General features: G+C 34.1%; 1 protein-coding gene across 1 annotated transcript in view; it reads right to left on the bottom strand.

The window, feature by feature from the left end:
• The window catches only part of CBFB (core-binding factor subunit beta), a 59,517-nt gene that overhangs the window by 3,037 nt on the left and 39,695 nt on the right, over positions 1-16,785 (bottom strand). The window contains exon 7 of the mRNA XM_015587759.2: positions 6,872-6,998. Coding sequence (XP_015443245.2) covers positions 6,872-6,998 — 127 coding nt within the window. The remainder of the gene's footprint in view (positions 1-6,871; positions 6,999-16,785) is intronic.

The raw sequence follows: 16,785 nt of genomic DNA, 5'->3' as shown, positions 1-16,785 counted from the left end.
GGGAGAAGACGGATCTACTAACCTCTTCCTCATTCATCCTTTTATAATTCTCATTTTTAGTCTGAGTTCATATTCCCAGTTCACTCTCATCTACTGCCTTTACCTAAAACATACCTCAGAAAGGCCTCGTATAGACAGAATCTTATGTTAATTTGTCCTTACACAAATATGAGTGTTGGTAGAGTGATCTGAAAACTGAAGTCTGTGGGGATTCAAAATAAATAAGGCTGGGATTTTTTTCTTGGACCACACAGAATTGAAGGCTCCAAAAACATACAAAACACAAATACAAAAGCCACATAAAGCCTTTTGCCTGTTTTTATTTCCAAATAGTTTCGACATAAAATTCTCCTACGACTGCTGAATTGTATTAAAACTGCCTAGAGTAGAATAAGTAATAATTATTTACCCATTCTCTGATATTAAAGGCAACAATTTATTTGCTCATGCTTTATAACTTAACCAAATGAAACCATTTCCTACACAACGATAGAGAAAACCTCCTTCAGTGCCCTGTCACCATGCAGCTGAATTAAGAGCCAGCAATGTTGTATTACAGTTTTTGGTTAAGAGGGCAATCAAGATGGAAGCAGCCTCTAAATAAGAGTGTATATGAGTTTCTATCAAACAGATAGTTGGAGGTATCTTTCCAATTTATTTATGACCAGAGCACTCATTCTGTTCTTTATTAACCTCAATCTCCCTTCGCAAAAGCCCAAAAGCGGGCATTTGAATTATAGTTATAGAGATGTGTAACCTGAAGAGAACTACCATGGGTAACACGTCATCTTCAAATCGTGGAAGAATTCTCAGGTAGAAAAGGCTGGGCTACTTCTATGTGGCAAGAGACATCAAACGGGCAGTCATTTCATAGAAGCAATGTCTGTGATTACTTTTTCTTTTTTAAAGTCTACTTTTCATTAAAGTACAGATGAGTGCACAAATCATAAATATATAACTTGATGAGTTTTCACTAAGTGAACACACCCACGTAACTAGCACCCAGATCAAGAACATTAACAAAACTTGGAAACTTCTCCTTGTACCTTTCCCCAGTCACACTACTCAACCCCTCAGGTAACTGCTATCTTGACCTCCAACAGAACCAAGAAAAGTTCAAAATCCTTCATTGTTGTTAACAAACAAACAAAACCAGAATCTAAAGTAGCTCAGCAAAATAATATTTGAAGTTAGGATACGCCTGCCTTTACTGCTATTCCAGATATGTTAATTTGTCCTTACACAAATATTAATGTTGGTAAAGTGTTTTGAAAATTAAAATCTATGGGAACTTAAATAAGGCTGGGATTTTTTTCCTTTAAGCCAAGGTATACAGAATGAGGGGGTGAAGAAACTAGCTTCCACTGGGTCCCAATTTAGGTGTGAGAAACTGAGCTAGGCAGCAACCCAGGAAGAAAGGTGTTATTAGCCCTGTTTTACAGATGAGGTTCAAGGGAATAAGCAACTTTCTCAATGTCACATGGCAACAAGTAGTAGAGCTAGGATTTGAACCAGGGCAATCTATTACAAACATCACACTCAGTCTTCCACATTAAAGGTACTCAAGTTACATGCTGCCAGGTACTGGGTTCCCAGAAAATACCCCAGGGACTTCCAGAGGGAGCCCAAAATAATCCCCGCACCTGCTTCACTCAGAGCAGTGTCCTTATATCTATTTTATATACTGGAGTTCTGTATAAAATTTCAAGTGAAGAAAAGATTTCACATTTTTTAAAATGCCTATATGCCAGAGGATATAGATAGTAAGTTCTAGAGGACTCTGTTTTTATCATTCTGTGCTAATGATAAAAAACAAATTTTATTTCTTTTCTAAATAGGTAATAGATGCACGATACAAAATTCAAAAGGTACAAAAGATAAACAGTGAAAAGTAATGACCTTCCCATGTGGCCCCCAGATACCTGATTCCCCTCTATGGTTTCCATTTCCAGTTTTTTATGTACCCTACTAGAATGACTATGAACATTCAAACAAATATGTGTATGTATTCCTTTTAAAGATATCCACAGGGTAAGATATTATACACAGAATTTTTACCTTTTGGCTATCAATTTATTATACACCATAGGTTTAACAGTATATGGAAGAGATTACTAAAGTACACAATGTGTCTTCATTTTACTATAGTTTTTCATTTGCCAGACAAATGATAATCTGCCATTACCTCTAAAAGGTAAAGAAAATATCACATTGCTAAAATACTCTTCTCCAGAAAAATTTGAAAAAGAAAATGCTAAATTCTACCATGAATGATGGACTGAAAAGTTTCTAAACTTTACAGATGGTGAAATAGAATTTTCTAACTGATTTCAGGTTAAAGGACACTGGTGAAAATCAAAAACCCTTGGGCTATTAACTACTTGGAGTTCTGCTTCTCACTGTCAGTAATCTCAACATTACACATATATTAAATGCTCATGAACACCACCATTACAGGTTTAGCATGACAGAGCCAGAGGCCTCAGAGGTTATCCAAACAGAGGCAGGACATCCCTAAACCTCTATGCTGCCAGGATTTCAAGCTTCCAAGGACCATCTACTGGGTTACTGCCATCCACTAGTTACCACTATTCCTTGGCCCTCATCTCTAGTCAGGCATCAGGACCACCCACTAAAATCATCATTCTGTTCTGCCTTGGCTTTTTCTTTTCCAGGCAAAACGGTTTCTAACCTCTCCTGGCAAATTTCATTTTTCAACTTAATCATTTTTATGGGTGATGTGGAAATTCATTTTCCAGTTCTAAGATGTATTTGTGGAGATCTTTTGGTTAGGAAACTGGTTTAAGTATTCACTCTTCCTTGCATTAACCAACTATTTGAAAGAGAGCAAGTCAATTAATTTTTCTAAGAGTCTCAGTTTCCTCAACTGTAATAAGAATGTGAAGCTGAATGTAAGAAAACCATTTTTTAAATAAAATTGTGACTTTTCAAAAAACGAACCCAAAAACAAAGGAAAAAATGTGTCCAAGTATATAAGGCCTCCTACAGATGTTTAAATTACAGGGGGGAAACATTTTTCTCCAATGTTCTTTTTTAGGAAAAAGGAGGTAAACTAAAGAAAATAAGCTGACATAAGGGATTTATGGATTTTTAAGGGAAGTAAAATATACATGTGCAAGTGTCAAAAGACATGAATACCCCCAACTCCTCTAAGTGACTACCAGTGCAAACTCTGGAGTCTGATTTCAGCCCAATTTTCTAGATGTCAGTTCTCTACAACCGATGTTTTAAATTACTGTCATAAGAGACTACAGGATCTTAAATCATTGATGAAAATCTATTTTTTCTATGCTCTAGGTCATAATGCAGGGAAAGTGCCCTGATACACTTTAGAGAACTAAAAGGATGTTCTTGTTAGCCAGATAATTCAATTAACTGGAACCATCACTGTGGTAGAGCTTTTAGTGCTAAAGACGTACTTCAGAGATTATTTACTGAAGGCATACACATACCAAGCACTGTACTAAGTGCTTTATAAGCATTTTCCCATTTAATTCTTGCAACAATTTCTATGAGAAAACGGGCTTGAGACTGGAAAGTGATGGAGTAGGACTCAATTAGGCCTGACTACAAAGCCCATACTCTCAAATCAATGACATAAAACCAACTGAAAACTATCTACACAATAAATTCTGACACCTCCATCAACACACTGTATTTTTGTTCATATACAAATGTAAACACACATTGAAATGTTTTTCTTCAAGTAACATTAAAAGAACAATCGAACATTTTAGAAAAGGCAATTCTTAGTCTCAACTAATGGAGCATTTTATTTAAAGCAAAAGATATACAACTTTCTAAATAACTGTTTCATTAACTGTTAAATAGTTATTCTTCAAATATAGTGTACCTGAAGAATACTTTTTATAAAATGATTCTTATATTCATTTAAAGCCATGTTATTAGCATGCTTCAGAAAGACTGACCAATCATGTTCTCTGACATGGAGAGATCTCTTACTCTTTTGCTCCTTTGCGTATACTGTTGCTTTTGCCCAGGTTTTCCCTAACTTGTCCAGCTGGCAAACTCATGATCTTCCCTCAAATCTCTGCAAATGTATTCTGTGAATCCCCAAGCAGAGGCAGATATAAGCACTCTATCCTCTACACTGCCACAGTTCTCCTTCTGAACTTCCATTATGTATTGCTGCTGCTAAAGCAGACTGCAATTATCTGTTTATACACCTATTTTCCCTCAAGACTGATAGTTGCTCAAGGATAGAAACCATACTTTTTTTCTTTTTTTTTTTTAGATTGCAAGAAACTTGTCAGTTTGCAGTCCCTTATTTTTTATTTTTATGCCTACAGAACCTGGGCTTCCCAGGTGGTCTCTCATCCAAGTACTAACCAAGACCGACCCTGCTTAACTTCCGAGACCAGACGGGAGAAACCATGTTTTCATCTGTATATTTCCTAGTCCCTAATGCAGGGGTTCATTGCTTAATACATTATCTAATTAATATAAACCAACAAATTATGAACATTTTAAATCTCCATCGAGATGTATTATTCTACTCTAACTAACCTACCCACAGGCTATCCTGTAACTCTAGTTTTCTGACAGGCAAGGTAGGAGCTGTTTTTTGATGATCTCCATATGACGACTAAACACGATGTAGAAAACACTGTAGTGTGTAATGTGGAAGTTAAAAAATGAGCGGCCCTGTCTTATTGGGGATCACAATAGAGTGGAGGACAACACATATTTATAATTGTTTCAACATACTGTTCAGTAAGAACAATAATAAAAATAAGAAGAGATCTGGAAACTACAAAGTAAAAGGGCTAATAATGATTAAGAAGACCAGAGAAGAGACTGACAGATAACATTAAGAAGGGCCTTGATGAATTGAGAGAAAGTACATTCTTGGCCAGGGAACAAGCAGCATGAGCAAAAAGGTTTGGTATAAAATAACAAATACATATTATACATTTTAAAACTTCTTACTATTACAGATACAAGCATTCTGAGAGAAAATGCTGTGGAAGTTTAATCACAAGAACTGTAAAAGCTTCAAATAAAACAAACGTATTACATCTCCCGTCTCTTCCAGCTAATAAGTATGGGAACATCATTAGTTGCTATCAGCCGATTAAATCAATTCACTCAATGACAAAGGGAAATATTAATCATTGAAAGATAACTTTATTTCATACACTAACCACTGAGTAGGCTTGAGTTTTTTCACTTATTTAGAAGAACTGTAACATAATAGAAAAAACATATATGAAATAATATCAAAAATAGCAGCTGACAACTAGTCAGTGCCACACACTCTAAAAGTACTTTCACAAGAATAAATAATAACTCTATGAGATAGTTATGATTATTAGCCCTATTTTATAGATGAGAAAATTCAACCAAAAAGGTGAAATAAGTTGTCCACTAAGTGGCAGAGCCAGAGTCAGATCTTGCAGTCTAGCTCTAGAGTCTGGGTACACGTACACACACACACACACACACACACACACACACACTTTTGTGTTAATTTAAATAATAGTGTAAATAATAATGTACATAAAACTTTATGCATAGAAAAACCAAATTTTCTGTAATATATGGCACTGACTTAAAACATTTTTTAAAACATTTTTTAAAATGTGGTAAAATACACATAACATAACATAAAAATTACCATCTTAACCATTTTTAAGTGCATAATTCGGTAGGGTTAAACATTTGCTTCGTTGTGAAACCAATCTCCAGAACTCTTTAATGCCTGGATATTATTCTATTTAGTTGATATACTAGAATTACATTTTAATTCCATTTCTTTTGATTATCAAAGATAAACATGGACTTTTTCTCTATCTTCTTGTGTAAAGTGTTCATGTTGATAATTATGTACATAAAGTTGAAGTACATGACTGATATTAAGATTTGACAATATTCTTTTAAACAATCAGTTCTTATCTTGATTGTTTGTTTTGTTAAAGTATACTTTAGAGTTTGGATTTCGGAACAACTTGCAGACACTTAATTTTTATAACTGAAGTATGCTTAAAGCAGGGTATAATTTTATGTAGAAAAAATTAAACATCCATGTCAATTAAAAGTCATATTAAATCTAAACAGTGGGCAAGACAATAAACTTGACATGGGTAATAAAACCATAGAAAGACACAGAAAAGTGATTACTATAAAAAGTAAGGTAATGATTACTTTTGAGAAGAGTGAAAGGGTCATAATTCAATGCATACATGGAAGGGGGTGCTGGGGTAGCTGTCAAAGTTTTATTTTTTGACCTAAATGGTATTTATAAGGGTGTTAGCCTTATGATAATTAAGCTACATATTACTTTTATGTGGATTTCTATATTTGTTTTTTCCTTTACCATAAAAAGGTGTAAAGGAAATGAGTTTAAGCTAATTCTAGTCTTTAAGTAGTTTTTAAATATTAAACTTTATAGTAAGAGAATACACAAATGACTGAAAATTATATTGGAACAAAAACAAGACAAATATTCATATAAAAGTGGAAAATAACAATACTCCCCAAAAGTTTTAATATTGTTCTCAGAATATATTCTATGATAACATAAGTTTGTTTTTTTTAACATATAATCTAAAAAATAATTATGAAAAAAGAGGTAAGATATTTGGATCAAGAGAAAATTTGAATTAAAATACACCTTATACTATATGATTTTTATAAGGACCAATAAATGAAGAACTCATGTACAACCTTAAAATTAAGACTAAGTTTCTTTATAGTGATTACATTTAATAAACACAGTCAATGAGTACAACTTTTTAAAAATAAAAGATGATATTAAACTTAAATTATTTAAAAACATTATGCACAAACATTACAAATAGAGCCTGAGAGTTTGGGGGAAAGTACTAACCAGTTACTGCCAGCAGCTGTGAAACTCTCACCTCCATTTCCTCCCGGTGAGACCTGTCTCTATCTTCAAATTCACGTGTCCTTCTCCGAACCTCTTCAAAGGCCTGTTGTGCTAATGCATCCTCCTGCTATCAGAGAATATAAAAAACAGATATTTAAATTTTGATTTATAATAAAAATTAAAACTTTGGGGTGTTTTATTTTTGGAAAGAAATAACAACAGAATATTTCTCAAGACATCAAAACCATAAAAAAAATCCATGTCAGAACTACTTGAAAAAGAAATTTCAGTATTTTCATGTTTTATATCACACATATATAGTAATAGTATTCAATCATATTCTAACAACTGAAAATACTCTTCCATTTTCTTTCCTTACCTCATCCTATTCACCAAAATAAAATCCCGATCAAATCAATATTTATACCACAGAAGTACAAGAAACAGATTTGGTATATACTTCAATAATTTGGGAGAAGACAGGCCAGGCTGTCTAATTATGACACTAAAGCCAGAAATATAAAAGAGAATATTAACAGAACTGATTATACAAAATTGGAAACTTCTAGACTACAAAAAGTAAAAAAGGGATATTATCAAGAAAAAAATATTTGTGACATATAGCAAATCCTAATCCTTTCTCAATTAATAAAAATCTGCCCATGAAGGAAACCCAGGTATCTCACAAACTCAGTGTGTCTAAAAAGGCACCACTCATTCATTTCTGCCAGCAACCTGAGCCACCTTTGACTCTTCATTCTCCTGTCTCCACAGAGCCAATCAACTACCAAGTCCTATCCATATGACCTCCTAAATATTTTTGGAATCTTTAGTCTCCTTTTTATTCCTACAAACATTTTTCTAGTTCAGACTTGTAAGATCTCTTATGTAAACCACTGCAAAGGTCTCCTAAACAGTCTCTTCCTGCTTCCATCCTGTCGTCCTCCAATCTACCATATAGCCATCAGAGCATGCCTTCTAAAGCATGATCTGACCATATTTCCCTTCAATTTAAAAAGTTCCCTGTATACAGCACAGGATGGTCAACCTTTGCAGTCAAACACTTCTCAAAACTAGGATTTTTAACGGTATACTTGAAGAAACTAAAAGATCAAAAACAATACCAAAAAAGTCAAATATTCACCTTCCTAGATTCATTGTAGCAAGGAGTGGCCAAATAATTCAGGTCTAGCCAATGAGATAGCAGCATAAGTCACCTAATGGGGCTTCTAAGAAAGTCATTTAAGATGCATTTCACCTTTTCTCCTTCCTGGGAACTGATGCAATGCCCAGAGATAGTGCAGCCAGCCAGCTTGCAAACATAGTTAACGAGGATGCAGTCACACACTGAGCATAGCACAGCAGGAAAATGAAAAGACCTAGGGCTCTGATAATATAATTAAGTGCTATATTAGGCATGGATTGTGTATGACTGGATATTTTGTTCTGTGTGATAAATCCTTTCTGTTAGTAGAGTTGTTAACTTAAAATTTCACTGACACAAAGTCTTTAACTTAAAATTGAAAGGTGTGATCAAATTTCCATTCTTATGATGCATTTACTAGCTTTGTAAATGTCCCAGGGCAAGGTACTTCATTTATTTAAGCCTTAGTAAACTTGGCATAGCAGTAATACTTACTTCACAAGATAGTTGTAAAGATTAAAAAAGATAACATGTATAAAAAAGTACTTAAGCACAATACCTGACAGTATTCAATGCGTTAGCTATTATTTTACAAGCATTTATAAACATACAAAATTTATACATTTGACTAAACATTATCACACACACACACACACACCTACTGTATTCTTAGAATGTTATTATATAAGCCAAAGGTATCTGCAAAAGAATGCTATTTTCAACTCCCAAGGGCTTTCTATTTAGTTAGGTATCAACTGGGATATATCTGCTGACAACAGGGTATCTGTGCATTCACTCATTCACTTATTCTACAAATATTTAGTGAGTCTTTATTACAACCAAGTCACTGTGCTAGATGTCATGGATACAATGAGAAGGAACAAACGGCTTTTTTCTTCACAATTTCTGGCCTACTGGGGCAGGTGGATAATGAACAAATAATTACAAAAATCAATATATAATTATCAACTGTGATTTAGTAGAGAAAAATTACATGATGAAATAAGAGCATATAATGTGAAATGTGATCTAATTCCCTAAGGAAATTATTAGCCACTAATGTATATACTAGCAATGGTCATAGATTTTTATTTCATTAAAAGAAAAAAAGTATCATTACTAATTAATAGTTGTAGTAAAATAAGCCAAGAGATTTGGTAGCCCTCCACTTTCTAATTCCAGCTTCTGTCTTGGATTCTTCTAATGAGATGTGAAATGTATGTGTAGCAAATAGTCTGCACTTTAATAAAGGGTTAAATCTGAAAGACGAACGGCAATTACCAATGTTATCCTGATCGTTTCCCACTGCAATCTTAAGTAACACCTCCCTTTCAAGGTCAGTATAAAGGGCACTTGCTGATTAAACTACACATTTACCCAATAAAGTATGTTCAAATGACCAGGGACAACTAACTCTACGAGTCTTCGATGGTAGTGGGAGAAGTTTTTAACATTCTGGTCCCTGCCAAATACTTGTTACATACTAGTCTGTTACTCCATGGTCTATACCACGATCTGCACAAAGTAGTCATCACAAAAGGTGGTAGGGTGTATGTGAAACCCATGTGGGAAATGAAGGCCAAGCAATGCTTTCAGAGCATATATAGAATTATTCTGACCATTCTTGCTGCAGTGATTGTCTTTATTGTATTATATAAATCTACAATTATGTCTTTTTACAGGTTAGTAATACTTACCTTTCTGCAGCAATGAATTTAAAAATGGAAGTCATGTTTAATGAAAAATTAAGAATCAAATTCATTCTTAGAATGTTGATGATGAACATGTAATTAGCACAAAATAATGACATTTAATATTTTCTGTGCAGACCAAAATGATATCACTGATCACATGAAAACCAAAAGAAATAAATCTGATGAAGTATCAACATATACTTCAAAGGCGACAATTTAACATGTGCAGCTGCGAATAGTAACATTTAACATCCACTCTGTAGAATATAACTTTCCATTTAAATCAAATGACTCTTCTAAACTAATTTCACTCACATTCTCAGGCACATACAAAAAAGGAAGATGTTCATATGTTGCTTTCATTAACAGAAAAACCTTGCAAAAAGTTAAAGGATAGTAGTTTTGCATCAATGTCTTCAGGTACTTCAAATAGAAAATCTGTTAATTCCAATAATAGTTCAACTTTTTTAACCTGAAAAAAAAGTATCAAAATATACCTCATTAACTGCACTTCACTGTGCTGCATTTTTTTTACAAACTGAAGATTTGTGGCAACCCTTACAACTCACTGGAGTCTCAGATAATGGTTAGCATTTTTTAAAATAAAGTATTTTAAGATTAAGGTATATTGTTTTTTTAAGACATAATGCTATTGCACATTTAACAGACTACAATGTAGTGTAAACATAACTCTTATATGCACTAGGAAACCAAAAAAAATGGTGTGACTCCCTTTATTACAATATTTGCTTTATTGCAGTGGTCTGGAACTAAATCTGCAACACCTCCAAAGTATACTTGTAAAACTTTTTAAAGGTTATTACGTTGAAAGTAAAACATCTTTTTGTGACTGATGAAGTCAATGAATTTAAAAAGTATATCAACAAAGATAAATTATTGGCTCTGCTATTGATATTACAAATACAGATGTTAGTGGAAGACACATTTTATAAAAATAACATTCTCAGTTAATTTTTAAAAACTACAAAATAGGAATTTACTAGGAACTAGTTGTGGTATACATATAATTGATAATTGTTATCCAAACAATTCTTATCCAAAGATATTCTCTCATATCATTTAGAAGTTACTGCAGCATAAATTACAAATATATTTATTTATCCACAGTTAAAGTAACTGAACTATAAAATTTCTATGACAAAGCTGATGCTGAATACATAAAAATTCATCACAACAGTATGCATGCACTTTGGATTTTAGAAAATCTGAGCATTTGAAAAACTACTCTGAAATCGATCTAGCTCTTATAATGGCATCAAATTTTTTTTTTTTGATGAGTCCTAGTAGTTACATTTTATTCAAAATTAGTTGGATGTCTCTAATTAAAGACAATCAGTTGAATCTCTGATTCAATGGTGAAGTGCCAAAATTTTCAGTTTAAGTTTTAGAGAATTGCAATTATTTAAAACACTGAAATTTATCCCTACAATTTACAAAAAATAAAAGATGAAAATACAATCAGAAAACATGATTTAATTCTGAATTTATATAACTGTTCTCAGAAGTATCTTCATTTACGGGAAACTTTTAAATCATTTTATTAAAGTATATTATATAGTCATGCATCACAGAATTATGGGTATATGTTCTAAGAAATGCGTTGTTAGGCTACTTAGTTGTTGTGTGAACATCACAGAACGTACTCAACACAAACCTAGATGGTATGGGCTACTATATACCTAGGCTATATGGTATAGTTCCTGTATAGCATGTTACTGTACTGAATAACGTAGGCAATTTTAACACAATGGTAAGTATATATCCAAATATATCTAAACATAAAAAAGGTAAAGATATGGTATAAAAGACAAAGAACAGTATACCCATATAGGCCACTTACCAAAAATGGAGCTTGCAGGATTGGAAGTTGCTCTGGGTGAGTCACTGAGTGAGTGGTGAGTGAATGTGAAGGCCTAGGACATTATTGTACACTACTGTATACTTTATAAACTAAATTTATAGCCTACACTAAATTTATATCTAATAATAATTTTTCTAAAAATAATAATCTTAGCTTACTGTAACTTTCACTTTGTAAACTTTTTGATTTTTTAAACTTTTTAACTCTTGTAATAACACTCAGCTTAAAGCACATTGTTCAGCTGTATAAACATTTTTTCTTTATATCGTTATTCTATAAGCTTTTTTTTCTATTTTAAAAATATTTATTTTTTCTTTACTTTTAAAACTTTTTTGTTAAAAACTAAAACACAAACACACACATTAACCTAGCCCTACACAGGGTCAGGATTATCAATACCACTGTCTTCTATCTCCACATTTTGTCTCACTGGAAGGTCTTCAGGGTCAATAACACACATGGAGCTGTCAGCTCCTATGATAACAATGTCTTCTGGAACACCTCCTGAAGGACCTGCTTGAGGCTCTTCTTGAGGAGGCGTCACTCTTTTCAGAAATATGTCCACAGTGGTTTGCTGAGTTTCTTACTTTTTTCCTCAGAGATTTGCTTGTAAGCAAATAACGAACCATGAACATTCCTCTCTATTAATGAAAACTTTCCCATGCTGGGATCTATGTTTTTAAACTTTTTAAGGAGCTTGCTGAGGTCTACAAAAGCTTCTGCTATACCCTTCACTGTGAATTTTCTTTGGGGTTCTTCTCCTTTTTCTTCTCCTGCAGTTTCTTTTTCTCTTGGCTTTTCTTTAGGTATTTGTTCTTGTTCCAGTTCCAACAACTCATTAGTCAACTCCTCTGGAACCACCTCAAGGAACTCTTCAATGTCATCCTTACCCACACATAGGTTAAAGTTGTTTGCCTTCTCAACCGCGGCCTTGTTGATTTCTACAAACCCTTCATCCTTGGCAAATCCTTTGAAGTCATAGACAAACCTTTTGAGTGTCTCCTTCCAGAAGCCATTTATACATTCCTTGGTGACATCATCAAAAGCCCATGCAAGGTTCTTAATGCAGACGATGATCTTGTAATTCTTCCAGAATTGCATCGGTGTTTCCTTCAGTTGTAGCGATAGCCTGGGCAAAGGTCCTCTGCAGATAGTAGGCCTTAAAAGCTGCTATAATTGCTTGATCTATGGGTTGCATCAAAGAGGTGATCTTTGAAAGGAGAAACACCACTCTAATATTGGGATAAAGATCACCAATAAAAAGAGGATGACTGGGAGCATTACAACAATAAGCAAAATCTTGAAAGGTATCTTATTCTGTAACTCTACTTTTCCATTTTGCTGGCATAGCAATTCAGGAGGGATTCTTGAAAGAGGAGCTGGGTCATCTGTGACTTCTTATTGCTCCTGCAGTACACTGGTGGTATGTACTTACTGATATTCTTGAAGGCCCTGGGGTTCTCACTATGCCATATCACAAGGAGTTTTAATTTGTAGCCTGTACCTTGCTCCCAAGACCGTTAGTTATCTTCTCCTTAAGAGCTATGAAATCAGATATTGGCCTGGCCTCCTTATGGATAAAAGTCCTTTCAGGCACCCCTTTCCAGAACAGGGAGGTTTCATACATACTGAATGTTTGCTCTGGCAAGTAATTTTCCTCCACAATCATCTTATCTACAGAGTTTCTGAATATTCTTCAGCTGCCTTCACATCAGCACTTGACTCACTTTCACGGTATGTAATAAGTAACGATTCTTGAATCATAAACCACCCAGAGCTAGCAGTAAATTCAATACTGTAGTCAGGTTCAGCCTTTTCTTTCAACAACACAAACTTTTTGCTTTGGCCATGACTGTCATGGTGCTGAGAAGGGTATACTTCTGTATGGTCTTCAATCAAGAAGTTTCTCCATGTCTGATATAGGCCTTTCCCAAATTTTTGCTAGTTTCGTTGCCTTCAAGGAAGCAGATTCTTTAACAGCTTCTATCATTTTTTTCTTATTCTTCAAGATGGCAGCTATGGTGGAATGGGACATACTAGATTGGCAAGCAAAAACCGTCAGATTTTCCACCTTTGTAGTCCTTAATCACTTTTAATTTCATTTCCAGGTCAATTATTTGATGTGGCCTCCTACTGGCAACATTAGCAATGGATTTTGTACATTTAGGGTCAAGATGAACAAAACATGAGATTAAAACAAGCACAAGAGAAAAAAATGCAGCAACTGAAAGTATCCTACAATAGACTAAATAAAGAAGATGTGGTATATATATACAATGGAACATTACTCGGCTATAAGAAAAGATAAAATACTGCCATTTGCGACAACATGGATGGACCCTGAGATAATCATGCTAAGCAAAATAAGCCAGACAGAAAAAGTTGAAAACCACATGATATCACTTATATGTGGGATATAAAGCTAAAGCAACAAACAAACATGACAAAAAAAGAGAGACTCATGGACATGGACAATAGACCAGTGGTTACCAGAGGGAAAGCAGGAGGTAGATGGGGTAAAAGGAGTCAAATATGTGGTGATATAGACAGAAAGAAATCTAACTATGGGCGGTGAACATACAATGCAAAATATATATGACTTACTGTTGAATTGTACACTTGAAACTTACTGGATTTCGTTAACCAATGTCACCATAATAAAAAAAGGGGGAAGGGAGGGAAAAAAAAAAAAAGAGAGAAAATAATGCGATCAAGAGACACCGTGAACATGAAATGTATGAGGCTGCTGTCTGCGTAACACGGGATACTGTTTTATAGCAAATTTTTTTTTAAGAAGTAGAAAGAATACATTCTAAAATAACAATAAAAAGTGTAATAAATACATAAACCAGTAACATAGCCATTCATTGTCATTTATGTAATCATTCCCATTGCATACCAATGCCTTAAAGTAGTACTGGATCACAGATATACATATGTGGTTTTAGTATTCATTGCCAGTTTTCCAAATGTTGTGTCAAGTTTACATAACCAACCAACACACCAATTATTGCTCCACATCTTTGCCAATGTTTGTCATATGTGCTCTGAACAAAGGCAAAAAGACAATACCTATGAAAATATTTCACCTGAAATATTTACACAATTTTTAAAAATGGAATTGTGACTATTCTATTTATCTATTAGCTTACCGGGTATCTCAGCATCTGTTTGAGAATTTTGTTCTCACATGGCAGAAAGAAAATGTGCAAGCTCTCTTATGTATCTCTTCTTATGCGGACACTAATCTATCACATCAGGGCTCCACTCTTACGACTTCGTTTCACCTTAATTACCCCCATAATGGCCCTATCTCCAAATTCAGTCACATTGGGGACTGGGACACCAACATATGAATTTTGGGGGAACACGACATTCAGTCCGTAACAGTTGTACGTAATGGGGCCAAGATTCACAATTATATGACTATGAAGCTCTTAGTCCTAACTTGTAAACTTCATTGCCTCTTTACTTTTATTATCTTGCAGATGATTCTGCGATGAGGAAAGCTATAGAGAAGTGTTGACTGTTGACTAAATGGCTGGGGTCCCCTGCTTTTTATTATATTACGTAAGACCTGTTATTATGCTAGTTTACTATCACAACAGCTGGCATTTACTTTGAGTAATAAAAATCAATTTGTGAACGAGGGAGATAAGTTTTGGAAAATTCTAAGTATGGAAAATGCTGTGGGTTAAACTAAAAAATTTCACCTCTCTCTCTAATAAAATACTTCAGTTTTAGAAGTCAACTCAATCTGAAATTTTCCCTTATATAAATTCAACTTGTATCACTTCTAACAAAATCTGCCTTCAAAATTGCCATTTACTATTTTTCTGAAAGAGCTGGGGACTAATCCTGTGGAAATCAAGGTAGAAGAAATTCTTTCTTAAGAATTTTAACTTTAAATCTTAGTTTTTTTCTAGGAAGGTTTCATTTTGATCTCTCCATATGAAAATCCTCACGTTCCATATACGAAGAACATGGGAAGAGATAACAGAAAGAAACAACAAAGGGAGCTCCTTTTTATTTCTGTCATTTGCTTCTGAGATTCTCTGTTTTTTAAGTTTGACTATGATATATCTAGGTGTGGGTTTCTTTCTGTTTATCCTACCTGGAGTTCACGGAACTTCTTAGATATGAAGATTAATATTTTTCATCAAATTTAGAAGTTTTCAGTCATTATTTCTTAAAATACATTTTCTGCTCCTTTCTAGCTCTCCTCTCCTGGGGCTTTCATTAAACTTATGTTGGTATGCATGCTGGTGTCCAAAAGTCTCTAAGACTGTTCATCTTTCTTTGTTCTTTTCTTTCTGTTCTTCATGCTGGATAATCTCTATTAATCTACGTTCAAGTTTACTAATTTTTCTTCTGCCAGCTCAAATGTGCTGTCAAGTCTTTTTTCATTTCAGTTATTGTACTTTTCAATTCTAAAATTTCTATTTGATTTTTAAAAACAATTTAGATCTCTCTACTGATATTCTCTATTTGATGAGACATTGTCATAATTTTCCTTTATTCTTTACAGGGAAGAATTTTCCTTTAGTTCTTTGAACGTACTGATAAATAATTGCTTTTTAGTCTTTGTCACTAAGAACCAACATTTGGGCTCCCTCAAAGACAGTTTCTATTGCCTTTTTCCCTGAGTATAAGTCACATGTTCATGTATATTTGTGCATCTCATAATTTTTTGTTGAAAAGTGGACATTTAGATAATATACTGTAGCAACTCTGAATTCTAACTTCTGCCTCAAGCTTGCTGTTGCTGTTTTTTGTTTGTTTTGTGACTTGCCTGGACTAATTCTATAAAACCTATCTCCTTAGCTATGTGCAGCCTCTGATGTTACTGCTTAGTTTTTCTTTGTGGTTGTTGTTTTGTTTTAGCCTTGCTTTCTGGGGATTGCCCCTGGGTCAGCATAACTTAGTGGTCAGCCAATGACTACTCAGAAGTTTTGCTTAGATACCTGGAAAAGATAGGCTTCCCTCCTTTGCCATTGGATCTGTGTGCAGCTTGAGGAAATACTGTCAAAGAGCAGGGAGCTTTTTCGTCTACCCTGTGTTCAGCCAAGAATTAGTAATTTGCAAAGGTTCTTTGTTCTCTGCTGAACAGGTATGACCTTGCATTTGCACACAGCCTTATGGACCACGAGGGGTTAAGTGTGATCTTAGTAGGGCCCACTTTAGTTCTCTCTTT

Source organism: Pteropus alecto, unplaced genomic scaffold (genome assembly GCF_000325575.1).
Source record: "Pteropus alecto unplaced genomic scaffold, ASM32557v1 scaffold42, whole genome shotgun sequence".
Taxonomy (NCBI): domain Eukaryota; kingdom Metazoa; phylum Chordata; class Mammalia; order Chiroptera; family Pteropodidae; genus Pteropus; species Pteropus alecto.
The sequence above is the reverse complement of the archived record's forward strand: the minus strand, read 5'-3'. Positions and strand labels throughout refer to the sequence as shown.